Source organism: Saccharomyces kudriavzevii (genome assembly GCF_947243775.1).
Source record: "Saccharomyces kudriavzevii IFO 1802 strain IFO1802 genome assembly, chromosome: 4".
NCBI lineage: Eukaryota > Fungi > Ascomycota > Saccharomycetes > Saccharomycetales > Saccharomycetaceae > Saccharomyces > Saccharomyces kudriavzevii.
Window position 1 is genome coordinate 1,191,171 of NC_079275.1, and position 18,331 is coordinate 1,209,501.

General features: G+C 41.0%; 10 protein-coding genes across 10 annotated transcripts; 6 read left to right on the forward strand and 4 right to left on the reverse strand.

The window, feature by feature from the left end:
* Positions 1–159: 159 nt before the first annotated feature.
* On the forward strand, positions 160–1,652 carry YRA1 (RNA-binding protein YRA1; the record flags this gene model as incomplete). The annotated part of the gene is made up of 2 exons (XM_056227163.1): positions 160–444; positions 1,257–1,652. 2 exons carry the CDS (start codon positions 160–162, stop codon positions 1,650–1,652), a joined length of 681 nt encoding a protein of 226 aa, XP_056087011.1.
* A 283-nt stretch (positions 1,653–1,935) lies between these two features.
* On the reverse strand, positions 1,936–2,468 carry COI1 (Coi1p; the record flags this gene model as incomplete). The annotated part of the gene is made up of 2 exons (XM_056227164.1): positions 1,936–2,251; positions 2,443–2,468. 2 exons carry the CDS (start codon positions 2,466–2,468, stop codon positions 1,936–1,938), a joined length of 342 nt encoding a protein of 113 aa, XP_056087012.1.
* A 675-nt stretch (positions 2,469–3,143) lies between these two features.
* RPP2B (ribosomal protein P2) lies at positions 3,144–3,479 on the forward strand (the record flags this gene model as incomplete). Its single annotated transcript, XM_056227165.1, has 1 exon — positions 3,144–3,479. The coding sequence occupies one exon, from the start codon at positions 3,144–3,146 to the stop codon at positions 3,477–3,479; it is 336 nt and encodes a 111-aa protein (XP_056087013.1).
* Positions 3,480–3,619: 140 nt separating this feature from the next.
* NKP1 (Nkp1p) lies at positions 3,620–4,336 on the reverse strand (the record flags this gene model as incomplete). Its single annotated transcript, XM_056227166.1, has 1 exon — positions 3,620–4,336. The coding sequence occupies one exon, from the start codon at positions 4,334–4,336 to the stop codon at positions 3,620–3,622; it is 717 nt and encodes a 238-aa protein (XP_056087014.1).
* Positions 4,337–4,880: 544 nt separating this feature from the next.
* Positions 4,881–5,708, reverse strand: ATO3 (putative ammonium permease ATO3; the record flags this gene model as incomplete). The annotated part of the gene is made up of 1 exon (XM_056227167.1): positions 4,881–5,708. The coding sequence occupies one exon, from the start codon at positions 5,706–5,708 to the stop codon at positions 4,881–4,883; it is 828 nt and encodes a 275-aa protein (XP_056087015.1).
* A 1,196-nt stretch (positions 5,709–6,904) lies between these two features.
* Positions 6,905–9,433, forward strand: EFT2 (elongation factor 2; the record flags this gene model as incomplete). The annotated part of the gene is made up of 1 exon (XM_056227168.1): positions 6,905–9,433. One exon carries the CDS (start codon positions 6,905–6,907, stop codon positions 9,431–9,433), a length of 2,529 nt encoding a protein of 842 aa, XP_056087016.1.
* Positions 9,434–9,760: 327 nt separating this feature from the next.
* On the forward strand, positions 9,761–11,647 carry MUS81 (Mus81p; the record flags this gene model as incomplete). Its single annotated transcript, XM_056227169.1, has 1 exon — positions 9,761–11,647. The coding sequence occupies one exon, from the start codon at positions 9,761–9,763 to the stop codon at positions 11,645–11,647; it is 1,887 nt and encodes a 628-aa protein (XP_056087017.1).
* Positions 11,648–11,829: 182 nt separating this feature from the next.
* CIN10 (Cin10p) lies at positions 11,830–13,497 on the reverse strand (the record flags this gene model as incomplete). The annotated part of the gene is made up of 1 exon (XM_056227170.1): positions 11,830–13,497. The coding sequence occupies one exon, from the start codon at positions 13,495–13,497 to the stop codon at positions 11,830–11,832; it is 1,668 nt and encodes a 555-aa protein (XP_056087018.1).
* Positions 13,498–13,878: 381 nt separating this feature from the next.
* Positions 13,879–15,261, forward strand: RVS167 (amphiphysin; the record flags this gene model as incomplete). Its single annotated transcript, XM_056227172.1, has 1 exon — positions 13,879–15,261. One exon carries the CDS (start codon positions 13,879–13,881, stop codon positions 15,259–15,261), a length of 1,383 nt encoding a protein of 460 aa, XP_056087019.1.
* A 910-nt stretch (positions 15,262–16,171) lies between these two features.
* On the forward strand, positions 16,172–18,145 carry SAC7 (GTPase-activating protein SAC7; the record flags this gene model as incomplete). The annotated part of the gene is made up of 1 exon (XM_056227173.1): positions 16,172–18,145. One exon carries the CDS (start codon positions 16,172–16,174, stop codon positions 18,143–18,145), a length of 1,974 nt encoding a protein of 657 aa, XP_056087020.1.
* Positions 18,146–18,331: the final 186 nt, after the last annotated feature.

Consider the following 18,331-nt stretch of genomic DNA (forward strand, 5'->3'; position numbering starts at 1 on the left):
TCGCTTTTTTTAAGTTATTTCTTCCGGCAATTGATTAATACTTTACGCTTTTTCAAGTAACTTGTTTTTTAAATACACCAAAGACAAATAGCTTCGAAATCTCCCCCGTTCTATTTGAAATTTTGAAAAATCAACATCAAAAATACCTACATCAGCTAAATGTCCGCTAACTTAGATAAGTCCTTGGATGAAATTATTGGCTCTAATAGAGCAGGAGGTAATAGAGCCCGTGTTGGCGGTACTCGTGGTAACGGCCCAAAAAGAGTTGGTAAGCAAGTCAGCAGTCAACGCAGGAACATTCCAAACAGAAATGGTCCTATCAGAAAAAATATCAGGGCTCCTCCAAGCGCAGTCGCTAGAGTTGCCAAGCTTTTGGATACCTCTAGAGAAGTCAAAGTTAACGTTGAAGGTTTGCCAAGGGACATTAAGCAAGATGCTGTAAGAGTATGTTAAAAAATACATGACATGCGGGGGCTATTTACTTAGTCACTCGCATCGCCCCGTCTCGTGTGGATACGAGAGATATTCTTCATGAAGAAGGATATGGCGCATGCCTTAAATCAAGAGCTTTCGATCTCAAAGAGAGAAAGATTCCAAGAAAATTTTCCGCTGGAAGAGAAAAAAATATTGAAAAAGAGTACCATTTTGGCAAACAGGCTACCCAATTTTTTACAGGGACCCATTCTTGAGTTGCAGAATTGGGGCTATCAGTTTGCACGGAGGAGGGTAGTTTTCTTATTGGCTGGGTTAGCTCAAATCAATCTATCTATCTGTCAACCGATCAATCTTAAAATTCGGATTGGTATATTGTGTTCATCGACCGTGATAGTTCGTTTTTATTATAATCAAAACGCATCATTCAAATACTGAGGTTTAGAAGGAGCAATTAATTTTGTATTCCTTCAAGAGGGAGTAGCTTTCAGTCTCGAATTGCAAAAGTTTTGGGGATAAAGTAACCATGGAAGCATTTATTTAACGCAAATGCCAAGAAATTTGCATTCATTGCTTGGTTGTTTGTTTTGATAAGATGGCATTGTATTGCGAACCGTTACGAAATATTTGATTTAGAGCGCCTAATGAAACCGATTGAAGACCTGCCCGCCGTGATACATGAGTGCTTAAATGGCATTTTTTTCTGTGCTATGATACCCTTTTTAATATTGATCTCGTCTCCTTGATTGTTTGTGCCATGTCTTTGTCTTTTTCATGAACTTGTATCATAAGGATTTGTAACTAACTTTTTTTTTTTTTTACAGGAATTTTTTGCATCCCAAGTTGGTGGTGTTCAGAGGGTTTTATTGAGTTATAACGAAAGAGGCCAATCTACTGGTATGGCTAATATTACATTTAAAAACGGCGATTTGGCTAGAAGAGCTGTTGAAAGATTCAATGGTTCTCCAATCGATGGTGGTAGATCGAGGCTGAGGTTGAACTTAATTGTTGATCCAAACCAACGTCCTGTCAAGAGCTTAGCTGACAGAATCAAGGCCATGCCACAAAAGGGTGGAAATACTCCGAGACCCATCAAGAGAGGCCCAAATAGAAAGGCCGCTATGGCTAAACCTCAAAACAAGCAAAAGAGAGAAAGACCTGCCAAGAAGAGTCTAGAGGACCTGGACAAGGAAATGGCCGACTATTTTGAAAAGAAATAATCGGATTTTATTCCTTCATTATTATAATCTAATTAAATTCATTTTTTTCCCAGTTTGATTATGTATTAGTTTCCAAGAATTGCAGGAGATAAGAAGTGTATTTATAAATCGTTAATATATATATATGTGTAATAATATGCTAATACGATATTGGTAATCCCGTGACAACGTCTCAGTTTCGCTTTATCTGTATATTCTCCTTATTGGAAGTAATTATTTACAGTGCGTCCGAATATATACAATTATGGGTTAAAAGAAACTTAAACAGAATAACTTATGTGGACTACTCGTTTCTTCTTCTGTCTAAAAATCCCAATTTGTCACCTCTTTTTCTTGTTGCCGCACTGAGCCCACTGCCTTCATATTTACTCTTTCTAACCAGCCCATGGCACTCAGGGTCAATGTTGTTACCGTTTTGTTTGGGTAAGGGAAATCCTGGCCTCACCTGTGCCAGATTATCATAATAATCCCGTTCGCTGACTTCGCCATTGTCTCCTCGGGCTTTTGGTATAAATTTAGCATCTCTCCTAGTCTTCACTATTGTCTTGACTATATAAATGGACGCAATACCAGCTGTAGAAATGTATAGCAAATTCTTACTGTTGAAGTCGTATTATTTTTTCATCTTCCCTTCCATTGCTCTTGATTGGTTATATGTAATACAGTTTATCTCTGTTTTTAGGGATAGACAAATAAGCATTAATCAAGAATGGATTCCAGGAAGACAAGATATGACGTTTAATGTTAGTCTACCGTTACGAATAAATGACGTCTCCTTTTGAATACATACCCTATATTTTGAAATGGATTTGACATTGTACGTTCGCTGTTGTTTTTAAAAACACACTACCAACACACTCATCTCTTTAGTTAGTTATTAATGTAGCTTTTTTGATTGCAAGCAAGGCGCGCGTACCTATTTTGGGTGGAAGAATAAGAAGAATAAACGCAGTAAATAAACAACGGGAACATGCTTCGTGATGCTTAAACGGAGTTGAAATGTTTAGCGTGTGGGTTTAGCACTGAATTTGCGCAAGCAGCGCTTATTAAATGCACGCTCGTGCATACCAACTTTGCAGGAAGACGAAAGAGAGAAAAAAGAAGCCACTCCAAAGGGTTATCTATAATAATGTGTTACTTTTGACTATAATACAGGACAGGTTCATTTGAGGTATCGATAGTGAACTTGCCATATAATTCTTACTTGGGGGGGGATGGTCATGTGACCATTCCAGGCATTTCGCATGGTACGCGAATCTCTCAGTATGAGCCGTGTAAAGTTACCAAGCAGAAAAATGTACAATTTTTATTTGTATCTGAAATTTTTCATTTAAGAGATGCTACTTAGCCTCTACTCCTAACTATTATTTTCTAGCAGTTTCTGGTTGAACTTCCGTTAAAAAGATCTTTAAGGAATAGTCCGCGAATTTATTACCGCTTAAACTGATTATTTCAAATTTAGAAAGTAATATCTATTGATCAACAACAGAAATGAAATACTTAGCTGCTTACTTATTATTGGTTCAAGGTGGTAACGCTGCCCCATCCGCCGCTGACATCAAGGCCGTCGTCGAATCTGTCGGTGCTGAAGTCGATGATGCCAGAATCAACGAATTGTTGTCCTCTTTGGAAGGTAAGGGTTCTTTGGAAGAGCTTATTGCCGAAGGTCAAAAGAAGTTCGCTTCTGTTCCAGTTGGTGGTGCTTCTGCTGCCGGTGCTGCCGGTGCTTCTGCTGCTGCTGCCGGTGGTGACGCTGCTGAAGAAGAAAAGGAAGAAGAAGCTAAGGAAGAATCTGATGATGACATGGGTTTCGGTTTATTCGATTAAAGAACTTAGTTAATGAATATTTTTTTTTCGTTTTCCCTCTTCCTTTTACAAAATCGAGTTTAAATCTTTGATTCCGTTGTGATTTGAAAATAATTAATTACTGTATACAAATCTATATAGACAATTAATTGAAAATAGTATTACTTCTTCAACTCACTCAGAATATCTCTTAATTTTTGTCTCTTCCCCGGAGAGGCATCGGATGTCTTGATAGCTTCCTCCAGTAATAACTTCATCTCTTCCAATGCAGATACTAGTCTCCCGTTAAAAGTGGCAAAATACTCGTCGACGTCATCATTCTCTGAGGTTTCTCTGATGGAGGTGATTAAGGAACCTATGGAGTTTACTTGGTTCATAATTTCTGATAGTTTACTTTCGCCTACTTGGATGGCTTGACATTTCAAAATTAAGTCTCTTCTTAAATTACTATACTCTTTCAGGATTTTGAAGTCATTTTCCGTTTCAGATTCTTCTTCGTCTACTACCTCCATCTGCGGCAGTTGCAACACGTCCTCAATCAACCTCTCAATTGACGTACTTTGCGGTTCCCCGTCAACTCTAATTCTTAATTCACTCCCAAGGGAATATTTCGGTATGTCCCCGATGAGATCCATGATCTGTTGCGATTGTCTTATCCTTAATTCCGATTCGTTATCATATATCTCCTTGCTTAGCAAGTCTTGTTTCCCCCTACTCAAGATATCCTTTCTCCTTTCAATCGCTTGAGTCTTTAATAATCTGCTCACCTCATTGGGTATCTCGCCTGAAAAGTCGTCCATTAGGTAGTCATCACTTGACAGGAAGTCGGATATTTTATTTCCTATAAATTTTGATATGGCATTATATGTATCTGCCATGGTGTTGCTATATTCTTAGTTCAACGCCCGGTTTTGGCTTCTTTTGTCAGAACTCTTTCACCAAACAATTGCCCACTTCTTTTGTTTATGACGCGTTTGCGACATCTGCTAGAAAAAGACAATAAGCCAAAGGAAAAGTGCTTCCAGAGAAGAGTCCTCCGGTTACGTACCGTGAACTTGAAGTGCTTGAATTTTATATATTCCGGAGACCAAGTAGCTGTCAAAGTATGAAAAAGATTATTGTAGAAGTTTACTTCATTTATTTTTTACGTTTTGTCCGTTTTTTTTAAAAGAGGGGAAAAATAACCGCTTTTCAGGAAGAAATCATCTAAGATAAAATGAAACGCACCATTCCCTGAGCCTTCAAGGAACAGTTTAAAGAGAATATCTTTGGAAAAGTTTTGCTAACTAGCGTATAGTATATAAATGGTTTATAAAAAACTCTTGATCAGAAAAAAACGATTTTCGTCCAAACGGTAATATTATCATTATTAATTAATTATTTTTTGTTATTTTTTATGAGTCTCGTTTCGTTTCATGCCTCTTAAGGTGCATTTGGCATTGTGTGTGCCTTGAAGGCTAGATAGGAATTCGATGGGCTCACCACAGAACAGTACAACGAGTACCAACCACAACAACTACTCAAAATACCGAAGTACCCACCGGCCATCTTGAGGTTGTTATTATCAATAAAAGTGCCGATACACAGCAGTAGGAAGGTCATGTCCAAAAAGGTCAACAGCAGGAACAAGCCCCACGTGCTCTTCAGGGTGCACATCAACATCAAAAACGTGAACACTGTCCAACCGGCAAGGAAGAACCCAATGACGTTGTTTAACATCGTCGGGTCAGTGTAGCCACTCACCAAGTTGTCCGTATCAGTTAACCCGTAACCGTAGCAGATCCAGAATCCGCCAAACGAACTGAACACCGTCATGGCGTATGTGTCCCCAATGACAAAACACAGTAACCCAGCAAACAATTCAATGGCGCCACCAAAGAACAGGAACAAACTTAGCGCCCACTTACCATCAGTGACGCCGCGGACGTTCGCATTGATCAGCGACAAAACCAAACACGACAAAGAAAACGATGCTAAACCTAGGGGAACAGGATTAGCAAACTGGTGAGGGGGCTGCTTCGAGCAGCTACTTTCATCCATCTCGCTTCTATCTAGCGCATTCAGCAAGTCCCTGCGCCTATACGTAGAGGACCCCAGGGTGATGAAGTCTCGGTCGGAGTATATCTCTTGGATGTTAGGAAAACTCTGCGAGACGCCTGCGATGGAGCCCTGCTGAGGCAGCGTTTCGATATTTTCGATCGTGTTCAGACCCTTTTCCAGGTCCTGTGGAGAGGAGGCAGACGATGTCATTTTGCTACTATCTTTTTTCCTTCTATTAAGCTCTTGTTAGGAATGTATTCTGTTATAAATGATACGGAAAACAATGCTTAACCACCACGGCTAGCCAACCAATACGATGAGCATCTGAAATGTGAGAAAACTTGATTTATTTAAATATCATTCCTGAGTCACGATCATCGTGGATAGCGCTAATATTTTTTCAAAATCCTGTGGTTTTCTCCATTGAGCCCTGAGCGGTTCCCCAAAGAAAAAAAAACAACATAGTAGAGAACTGATGTCTCCTGCTAGCATCATTGTAGTGCAGATTCTGCCGTGTGCCAAGTTGGAGCAGCGCTTGCTTGAGATTCTCCCGGGCGGTTTTTTTCGCTCTTCCCTGGACCAGCGGCGAGCAGTTCCGGTTTTTTTTTCGGCGTCTTTTGTCTGGGACACAATGGGCGATGGAGGGGAAACCGGAGGATATGCCAGCTGGGTTACGGTAAGGTTGTTGGAGTAGCGTAGCAGCCGCTAGTGCGGCAATAGGAGAGGGGACAGAAGGGCAGGGGAGAGGAGGGGTCGAAATGACTGAGAAAAGTACAGCAAGGAAAATTACAGGGCAACATTGGGGATCGCACGCGGCAGAAGTGCGATTGTACAAAAGGATGAAAATTGGGACCCAAACTCTTTCCTTTTTCAGTACGTACGTAAGCACCTACTTCCCCAAAGCGAAAAGAAAGGCGTCCATTGTCATCACATGAAAATGAAAGTCATAAAGCCGCTTTGTACGTGAGAAACGATATATGGGAACACGAAATGGGGGGGGGGTGCGAAATAATTGGAACGCAATGTGTTCTGAAAATTACACAGACGCACTAGAGGAAGAAACGGTGGATTGGAAAAGGGATTTCGGTCCATTCTGTCGGGTGTCTTCGTTTGCTTCCTTGCTTTGTTAGATCTCTCTGCACACTGCGGTTTCCTCCAGGTTTTGGTGTGCTCTCTCCAGGTATTGTGCAATGCAGCAGGTTTTCTGGTACTAGAAAGAGGAAGAGGAAGAGAGAGAAAAATTTTTCTTTCTGTATTTTTTGTATTTTGAGTTTGTTCTTCTTTTCTATATATTCTTGATATGTTAGATTTCTACATATTATTCTCTCGTATTTTTACAATTGCTCGTTTCAAGAGTAGTATTCAGGCTCAAAGACCACAGACAGAAACTATAACATAATTGCAAAATGGTTGCTTTCACTGTTGACCAAATGCGTTCTTTAATGGACAAAGTTACCAATGTGCGTAACATGTCCGTTATTGCTCACGTCGATCATGGTAAGTCCACTTTGACCGATTCGTTGGTCCAAAGAGCCGGTATTATTTCCGCTGCTAAGGCTGGTGAAGCTCGTTTCACCGATACCAGAAAGGATGAACAAGAAAGAGGTATCACCATCAAGTCCACTGCCATTTCTCTGTACTCTGAAATGTCTGACGAAGATGTCAAGGAAATCAAGCAAAAGACCGATGGTAACTCCTTCTTGATCAACTTGATCGACTCTCCAGGTCACGTCGACTTCTCCTCCGAAGTCACTGCCGCTTTGCGTGTCACTGACGGTGCTTTGGTTGTCGTTGACACCATCGAAGGTGTCTGTGTCCAAACTGAAACCGTTTTGAGACAAGCCCTAGGTGAAAGAATCAAGCCTGTTGTCGTTATCAACAAGGTCGACAGAGCCTTGTTGGAATTGCAAGTTTCCAAGGAAGATCTATACCAAACTTTCGCCAGAACTGTTGAATCCGTTAACGTCATCGTCTCCACCTACGCCGATGAAATTTTGGGTGACGTCCAAGTCTACCCAGCCAGAGGTACCGTTGCCTTCGGTTCTGGTTTGCACGGTTGGGCTTTCACCATCCGTCAATTCGCCTCCAGATACGCTAAGAAGTTCGGTGTCGACAAATCCAAGATGATGGACAGATTATGGGGTGACTCTTTCTTCAACCCAAAGACCAAGAAGTGGACCAACAAGGACACTGATGCTGAAGGTAAGCCATTGGAAAGAGCTTTCAACATGTTCATCTTGGACCCAATTTTCAGATTATTCACTGCCATCATGAACTTTAAGAAGGACGAAATTTCAGTTTTGTTAGAAAAATTGGAAATCACCTTGAAGGGTGACGAAAAGGACTTGGAAGGTAAGGCCTTATTGAAGGTCGTTATGAGAAAGTTCTTGCCAGCTGCTGACGCTTTGTTGGAAATGATCATCTTGCACTTGCCATCTCCAGTCACTGCTCAAGCCTACAGAGCTGAACAATTATACGAAGGTCCAGCCGACGATGCTAGTTGTATCGCCATCAAGAACTGTGATCCAAAGGCTGACTTGATGTTGTACGTCTCCAAGATGGTGCCAACCTCTGATAAGGGTAGATTCTACGCTTTCGGTAGAGTTTTCGCCGGTACTGTTAAGTCCGGTCAAAAGGTCAGAATCCAAGGTCCAAACTACGTTCCAGGTAAGAAGGACGATTTGTTCATCAAGGCCATCCAAAGAGTCGTCTTGATGATGGGTAGATTCGTCGAACCAATCGATGACTGTCCAGCTGGTAACATTATCGGTTTAGTCGGTATCGATCAATTCTTGTTGAAAACCGGTACTTTGACCACCAATGAAACCTCTCACAACATGAAGGTCATGAAATTCTCCGTTTCCCCAGTTGTCCAAGTCGCCGTCGAAGTTAAGAACGCCAACGATTTGCCAAAATTGGTCGAAGGTTTGAAGAGATTGTCCAAGTCCGATCCATGTGTCTTGACTTACATGTCCGAATCCGGTGAACATATCGTCGCTGGTACCGGTGAATTGCATTTGGAAATTTGTTTGCAAGATTTGGAACAAGACCATGCCGGTGTCCCATTGAAGATCTCCCCACCAGTTGTCGCTTACAGAGAAACTGTTGAAAGCGAATCTTCTCAAACCGCTCTATCCAAGTCTCCAAACAAGCATAACAGAATCTACTTGAAGGCTGAACCAATCGACGAAGAAGTTTCCTTGGCTATCGAAAGCGGTGTCATCAACCCAAGAGATGATTTCAAAGCCAGAGCTAGAGTCATGGCTGATGAGTTCGGTTGGGATGTCACTGATGCTAGAAAGATCTGGTGTTTCGGTCCAGATGGTAACGGTCCAAACTTGGTTGTTGACCAAACTAAGGCTGTTCAATACTTACACGAAATCAAGGATTCCGTTGTTGCTGCTTTCCAATGGGCTACCAAGGAAGGTCCAATTTTCGGTGAAGAAATGAGATCTGTCAGAATCAATATCTTGGATGTTACTTTACACGCTGATGCTATCCACAGAGGTGGTGGTCAAATCATCCCAACTATGAGAAGAGCTACCTACGCTGGTTTCTTGTTGGCTGAGCCAAAGATCCAAGAGCCAGTTTTCTTGGTCGAAATTCAATGTCCTGAACAAGCTGTCGGTGGTATCTACTCCGTCTTAAACAAGAAGAGAGGTCAAGTCGTTTCTGAAGAACAAAGACCAGGTACTCCATTGTTTACCGTCAAGGCTTACTTGCCAGTTAACGAATCTTTCGGTTTCACCGGTGAATTAAGACAAGCCACTGGTGGTCAAGCTTTCCCACAAATGGTCTTCGACCATTGGGCTACCTTAGGTTCCGACCCATTGGACCCAACCTCCAAGGCTGGTGAAATTGTTCTTGCTGCTCGTAAGAGACACGGTATGAAGGAAGAAGTTCCAGGCTGGCAAGAATATTACGACAAATTGTAGGAAGAGCTAAACAATTTTTAATTATTTAGTTTTTCTGTTTTGTCGTAATATATAGGGCGTCTTTTTGTCCTTTTGACTTTTTTGTAGTTTATTCCCACGTATACCTACTATCTATAGTGTTACTTTCATATTTAATCATATTTCCATATTAGATATTTGCCTCTCCCTCCCTGTATAATAGTTACTATGATTCTTTCCGTTCTTTTGCAAGTACGCGCAATCTACTTTCTCATTTGTGAAGATGCCATATAAAATTGGTATCAATTTTGACTGGCGTTAACAGAGTCGACAAATTGACAACGAAAACACACCTCCTAGCAAGGAAACATGGAGCTTCCTTTGAATTTAAAGGACCTGTACATTTTATGGTTACAGGAGCTGGTAGATGGATTGAACCCTAAACAAGACCAACTAAAAATAGCCTATGAAAAAGCGAGGAGAAATCTACAAGATGCTGAAGGTACATTTTATTACCCCATAGATCTAAAAAAAGTAAAGGGAATTGGTAACACGATCATAAAGAGGTTAGGTGCGAAGTTGCAGGATTATTGTAAAATCCAAGGGATCTCTCCTCTGGAAGCGCCGACGTTAACGCAGGCGAGCAGCACTGGACCATCTAAGAGAACTACAACTGCTTTGCGTAGTATAGAAAACTCGAACAAAATTGATAAAGATGAAGCAGATGAAGAAAGGGGAACCAAAAAGAGAAAAAGTAAGAAATATATACCCAAAAAGAGGTCTGGAGGATATGCTATTCTACTTTCATTGCTTGAGCTAAATGCTTTTTCTCGAGGTGTTCGGAAAGAACAAATTGTAGAGCTCGCAGGAAAGTATAGTGAACACTGTATGACGCCCAATTTCTCTACAAAAGAGTTTTACGGTGCCTGGTCGTCCATTAGCTCACTCAAAAAACACTCGTTGGTTCTGGAGGAAGGTAGACCAAAAAGGTACTCACTAACAGAAGAAGGTATGCAATTATCCAAGAGTTTGAAGTTGGCGGATATGATTTCATTTCCAAAAGAAGGTAATGTGACGGGCGAGTATTCAGCAATTAGAAACGAAAGTAGCGAATTTACGGCAAACCTTACTGAACTTAATGGCGAAGAGGATGATGGAAACAATTTGAATGTCACTTCGTTGATGTTAGATATAACCTTTCAAGATTTGAGCACACCGCAGAGGCGGCAGAACGAATTACGTAAAGACGAACGACTTCATACCCAAAATATATCCTCATATGCCATGAAGGAGGTCTCTGGTAGTCAACCAATATCCAGCACCGAATTGAACGCCAAAAGCAAAACCGTAAGAAGGAGGTACAACGGAATAAGTTATGAATTGTGGCGTAACAACGATTTTGAAGTCTTCCCAATTATCGATCATAGAGAAATAAAATCACAGTCTGACCGTGACTTTTTTTCAAGAGCATTTGAACGGAAAGGCATGAAGTCAGATATAAGGCAGCTTGCCCTAGGTGATATCATATGGGTTGCAAAGAATAAAAATACCGGATCGCAGTGTGTTCTGAACACAATAGTCGAAAGGAAAAGGTTAGATGATTTGGCTTTAAGTATAAGGGATAACAGATTCATGGAGCAAAAAAATAGACTAGAGAAATCAGGCTGTGATCACAAATATTATCTCATTGAAGAAACTATGAGCGGAAATATTGGGAACATGAACGAGGCGCTGAAGACCGCCCTTTGGCTCATTTTAGTGTATTACAAATTCTCCATGATAAGAACCTGCAATTCTGATGAAACTGTGGAAAAGATACACGCATTGCATACTGTGATATCTCAACACTATTCCCAAAAAGATCTGGTGGTAATATTTCCAAGTGACCTTAAGAACCAAGACGACTATAAGAAGGTACTGTTACATTTCCGTCGAGAATTTGAAAGGAAAGGCGGTATTGAATGTTGTCACAATTTTGAATGCTTCCAAGAAATGATGGGAAAAGGTGACTTGAAGACGGTTGGCGAGTTAACCATCAATATTTTAATGCTTGTCAAAGGTATCTCTCTAGAGAAAGCGGTGGCTATCCAAGAAATATTCCCTACTTTGAATGATATATTGATGGCGTATCAAGCGTGCTCATCGGAAGAGGAGGCAAAGTTATTAATGTTCAATAATTTTGGAGATGCACCTGGTGCCAAGAAAATAACCAAAGGTCTTTCGGAAAAGATATATGATGCCTTCGGTAAATTGTAATTCAAACCGAAGGAGTGACCGTCATCACAATGAGATATCATAGAAGTAATAGTACTAACATTCGTTAATATAATATATACATATATAAGAATAGAGAATCTTGACTTCTTCAAGATAGAAAGTATCAGAATTTCACCCGCAAACCGGGCTGATACAGTATGATACCAGTCAACCACTCATCATTAATGATAGGTACGAAAGACATAATGCACATCAATTCCATTGTCAAAAACGTTTCCGACTTCCTCCAATGACAAACCTTTGACTTCTGGATACCAAAAGTAGACGAAAAACCAAGCACAAACAGTGAAAAAAGCAAAAATCAGCATTGTATTTTCATCACCAATCGTGTTGATAGCGCTCAAATACGTCATCGAAACAAGTGCATTGGTCAGCCAATTTGTGCATGCTATACAAGATGCACCAAATGATCTCCTGTTCAAAGGAAGAAATTCCACGCAGGTCCATGGAACACTGCCCATTGCAGAAGCGTATGCCGCGACGTAAATTACAACAGAGATCAAAAGTAAACTAACTTGATTATGACCAAAGCCTATACTACAAAGAAGCAACCCGACAGTCATGATCCAGATTGTTCTTAATAGAATAGCTCTTCTCCCCAAGGAGTCCATGGTATACATAGCAAAAAAGGTGAATATGAAGTTTGTTGAAGCAATCAAAATTGGGGGCAATAGAGGGTTTTTTATATCGAACCTAGAGAATATTATTGCCGCGTAATACATGAACGCATTGAAACCAGTGACCTGCTGAAAGAACATCAACACACAACCAACTACTAGTGCTCTTATCGTGCGTGGTTCCATCCTATGTCTTTTTTTTTTGCCAGATGTCGTGGCTCCGTTTAAAGCTGGGCTTTTTAATACTGATAAAAATGCTGACGAGGAAGACACTGTGTTACTGTTTCTGTCCGCAGTTGAAGAAAGCCTCTTGGCAATAGGTGGGCTAACAGTCCCTGAAGTAGAGGTATTCATGTACCTAACAAGCGATTGAGCCTGCGCAAGTAAGGGCTCACTCCCATCCTCATACATTCGTAACTTATCAAGTTCAATAATTAACTGCTTAATTTTACTATTGACGTGATATGTAGATGCAGTAGGATATAACATTTTCAAAGAATTCCTGGCGTAGAGAATATCTCCCTTAGAAATAGACCATCTTGGTGATTCAGGAATAAAATCCAACATGGAAATGAATAAAATGGCAGGAACAGCTGAAAATGCAAACAAGTATCTCCATGAATTATCAATGTCTTTGATAAGAGATGCGATTATATATGAAATCAATTGACCACCAGTGATGGCAATAATGTTCAAAGTCAACATAAAACCTCTGATTTTTGAAGGTGAAATCTCACTTAAAAATAACGGGACGCACTGCGCAGACACCCCAACAGCGACACCAACCAGTAATCTACCGCATATTAAAAATGTCAATGTTCTTGCAGCAGCCATTCCGATAGCAGACAATATAAAGATTGAGCAGCAGATTGCGAGGGTAATTCTTCTTCCATATCTATCTGCTAGCGGATATGCCAGCATAGATCCGAAAAAGGAACCAACACTTGTACTGGAGGTTATTAATTCTTTTTGAACGTCGGTTATAACTGTCAAAGAAAGATCTTGCGGCTTTAAAGAAAGCAGAACACCTGATATAACGCCTGTATCATAGCCGAACAATAACCCTCCAACAGTAGCACCGACGAAGATCAAAGATGTTTTAAACGTTAAAGCATATGGAAGTTGCTCAATATCGTGGGCTGTATTAGAAGTTACCTGAGATACGACGGAGTAGAGGTCTGAATAAACGTCTTCACTTTCACCTGTAGACATGCCTCTATCAAGTTTTTACTTGCCTGTCGCTTGCCCTTGAGCTTTTATTTTCTATCCACTAAAAATTCCGTTTCACCATGGACTATAAGCACACGTTCTAACTGCGAATATGTAGTTGTTTATGGTTCAAGAAGTTTTCTTTTGCACAGCAAGTACGTTGCACATGCATGCGAGTTGCTATGGTATCCCACTTAACTATGTTTCTTGATTAATAGTCGGGTCCGATGTTCGGATGTTGCGACAATACTGGTAACGGGCAAAAAAAGGAGAAGGCTTTGCAGTAGCAAACGAACGAACTATTTTTGAAGAAGTACTCCATATCGAATTCCACCAAAAAAAAAGTTGAGCACCAAGAATCAAGCAGGGAGCTAGTACGTCGATATGAGTTTCAAAGGGTTTACTAAAGCTGTCACCAGGGCCCCCCAGTCCTTCCGCCAAAAATTCAAGATGGGCGAGCAGACTGAGGATCCTGTTTATGAGGATGCAGAACGTCGTTTCCAAGAATTGGAGCAAGAGACTAAGAAATTGAGCGAGGAATCAAAAAGATATTCGACTGCGGTGAACGGAATGCTAACACATCAAATCGGGTTTGCCAGATCCATGGAGGAGATTTTCAAACCAATTAGTGGTAAAATGAGTGATCCTAATGCTACGATACCGGAGGACAACCCAGAAGGTATTGAAGCAAGTGAACAGTATAGAGGAATTGTTGCAGAGTTGCAGGAAACATTGAAGCCAGATTTGGCTTTGGTGGAAGAAAAGATTGTTACGCCGTGTCAGGAATTGTTGAAAATTATTACTTATATTCGTAAAATGGCCACCAAGAGAAACCATAAGAAATTAGATCTGGACAGACACCTAAACACTTATAACAAACACGAAAAGAAGAAGGAGCCAACTGCGAAAGATGAAGAGAGGTTGTATAAGGCACAGGCTCAAGTGGAAGTTGCTCAACAAGAATATGATTACTATAACGAACTGCTAAAGACTCAATTGCCAGTCTTGTTTAGCTTGGAGGCAGAATTTGTGAAGCCATTGTTTGTTTCTTTCTACTTCATGCAATTGAACATATTTTACACGTTGTACAACAAGCTTCAAGACATGAAAATTCCATATTTTGACCTAAACAGTGACATTGTGGAATCGTTCATCGCCAAGAGAGGTAACGTGGAGGAACAAACAGATTCTTTGACCATTACCCATTTCAAGATCGGTTACTCTAAGGCTAAACTAGAGATGACCAAAAGAAAATACGGTGCAGGGGCTGCCGAAGACTCACCAGTGAGTGGGGAATCAAGCGGCACCGGATATGGTGCAGTTTCTCCCACCTCTACGGGATATGGTTATGGTGCCGCAGCACCAGGATATGTAGCTCAACCCACCGCACAATACGGTGTCGCTGCAGCTGCGGCTGTCCCAGGCACCTACCCGCAATACGGTGCTGTACAATCGCCACCAGTCACTGGATTGGTGCCCCAAGAGCAACAACTACAGCAACAGGGTCCTCCACCAGCCTATTCAAATCCTCTAACATCGCCTGTCGTCGGTACTCCAGCTGCGGCCGCAGCTGGAGTACCCGGCGTAGAAACCGTTTCTGCGTTGTACGATTATCAAGCCCAAGCTGCAGGTGACTTATCCTTCCCTGCCGGCGCAGTTATAGAAATCGTTCAGCGTACTCCAGATGCAAATGAATGGTGGACTGGAAGGTACAATGGCCAGCAAGGTGTTTTCCCCGGAAACTACGTCCAGCTCAACAAGAACTAGAGTGTATCTCGGCGTTCACCTACCTTTCAATTGTAAGAATACTACGTTTATTCGTTTCTGTCTTTTTATAATGTTCTTCACTATATCTAAATACTACATTAGGCAATTCATCCTTTGCGTCAACGAAGTGCTGTCTATACTTATCTATTCTAGACATACGGCGGGCGCTTACCCTGTCAAATATACCTAAAAGGGAAAAGGCGCGTTCCCAAATGGGCGGCCGCCTTCCCAATACGGCTCGGCGGCCGCCAGATAGGGAAATCAGCTTTGTCGCTTGCCTCATCTGGACGTCCTAAAGCGTCGTTTCAGTCTCCTTTCTCATTTATAAAACGCCATCTCTCTTGTCGATGACACAGCCCAGTTGGGAAACAGCAGCTAGCAAGAAAAAAGCAAGAGTACTGTACTGGACTGGCGCAGAAGAAATCTCACCTACATTGCCCAACGTTACAAGCATAGTGTACACATTCATTACTGTTGGTACTAAATTTAGAAGAATAATTCTTTTTACTCCCGACACTCTTGAGTTTGATCGCACGAACTCAATAGTGAAAAACAACTCGACACGGTTTTCCCACGGTTTGCTAAGATAATAAATCCATCATAATAAACCATATTATTTACTCGTTCTACTGCCTCTGCTCACTATTGACTTCATTCCATAAGGTTTTTTGACCGCGTAGCGTAACCTTTTACGTATCACAAAAGTTACAGCTGAAAATTTATTTAGCAAGGTTCTTGCCAGTGTACAGAGGGCAGTTCTCGTTTCGTAACCGTTATTTCTTTATATCAGAACGGCAGAAAAAGTAACCTCCATTCGATTTGAGATCTTCGATTTGGCTTTTTGGTTTGGTGCTTTTTCGTATTCCTCCACTATTGAGGACTCATTAAACATACTAAGAACTCCCTCATCATGCCAAATAATGCGTTGAAACAAGGCTCCAAAATCGAAAGTGTCTCTCCTTCCAAAGGCCACGTTCCAAGTTTTTGGAAACAGTTCATAAACAACCCTAAGAGTATGTCGTCCGAAAATATCACGGTCCCCAGATCGCCCACTTCGCTTTCGAGGAATGCTCAACCAACCACTTTACAGAGGCCCCCACTATCCTCAAGGCCATACTCATATAACACCCCAACGAAGGATAGGAAATCCTTCTCCAAATCTACAAAACAGAACAATAACACCAATAACACTACTTCTGGGACGTCGCCCCACGCGGAGTTCAAAAATTATAGAGATATGTTTTTATCTAATAGAAATGGCTTTACTGGTAGAGTTTTTGGTGTTACTCTGGCAGAATCGCTAAGCGTTGCCAGTGCAGAGGTCATTGTTCAAAGTGAATTGGTAAGTTTTGGTCGGATACCCATCGTGGTGGCCAAGTGCGGCGCATACTTAAAAGCGAATGGATTAGAGACCTCAGGTATATTTCGTATTGCAGGCAACGGTAAAAGAGTAAAAGCACTTCAATACATCTTTTCGTCGCCCCCTGATTATGGTACCAAATTTAACGACTGGGAGACATATACAGTGCACGACGTTGCATCGCTCCTGAGAAGATACCTAAACAATTTAGCTGAACCGTTAATTCCTTTATCTCTATACGAACAATTCAGAGATCCGCTACGAACTAAACCAAGAATTCTAAGGCATATGCTAACCCACGAAGTTTCTCATCCAAATTCTAATAAGGCGAATCACCTATCGATGAAACCTAGCAGACAGAATTGTAATGACGATGGTGCTAATGATGGTGATATTGAAAGAGAGGATGCCAAAGATGATGAAGAGAAAAGAAGAAGAAAAATACGTCACAAGAGGAGACTAACTCGCGATATAAGGGCAACCATTAAAGAATACGAAGAGCTCTTTGTCACCTTATCTAACGACACAAAACAGTTAACAATATATTTGCTAGACTTACTAAGCCTTTTCGCCAGACAATCACAATTCAACCTTATGTCTGGAAGAAATTTAGCTGCTATTTTCCAACCTTCCATACTATCACATCCTCAACATGATATGGACCCTAAAGAATACGAACTATCCCGACTGGTGGTGGAATTTTTGATAGAATATTCCTACAAGTTATTACCGCATCTTTTGAAGTTGGCCAAGAAGGAACAGCAAGAGAGATTATCAAGCGAAAACAAGAACAACGATGAAAACAAACAAAAGACAGATCCTATACCAATACCAAAGATCACCTCATCGGACGTTCCACCTACAGCTTCTTCTAATAGATATAAATCAACGATTGACGATAACAATAAAGCCGATCACCAGACACTATCACCAATATCCACTTCAATAGCAGATGATTCATTAGGTTTACAGACTTCTAAACTGTTGAAGCCTCCTAAACAAAGAAGACCACATTCCAAATCCTTTGGTTCTACTCCAGTTCCTCCAGATGTTATTGCTAGTAATAAAAGGCGAACAAGTCTATTTCCATGGTTACATAAACCGGGTATTCTAAGCGACACTGGTGACAATGGCGATTTAACCGCTACTGAGGCTGAAGGCGATGATTATGAAGAAGAAAATATCGACCCGTATAGTCAATCTCCGTCGAGTATGCAATCGGGTTCCTTACCCAAACAACATCATTTACCGATCCCTCAAATGAACAGATCGTTGAGTGGGAATAGTACCACCTCATCATTTAATATCAAGCCGATTTCAATGATCTTGACTGGTGGCAATAATGGCAATAATAATTCGGCAGATAATTTGGAATTACTACATAATACTCCCAGCAACATTGAGCGCAATAATGCATCGCCACTAACTGAAGATGGTGGCGAAGAGAGAAATTCAAGGTCACGCAAGAGGGATTCATGGTTTCAAAGATTGACGAGTCGATCAGGCTCAGCTAACAGAGCTTGATAACGCTGTTTTTCGTTCCTTTTCAATTTCACTGTGCTTTTTCCTATTCTTCTAAATTACCTCTTGGCGAAATTTTTTTCGCTTCATTGGCCTTTTGTATAATTAACGAGCAAACATCATTCCCTTTTCATGACTCATAATCAAGAAAAAATAACTTACATAACGTCAATCCCGAAGAAGAAAGGT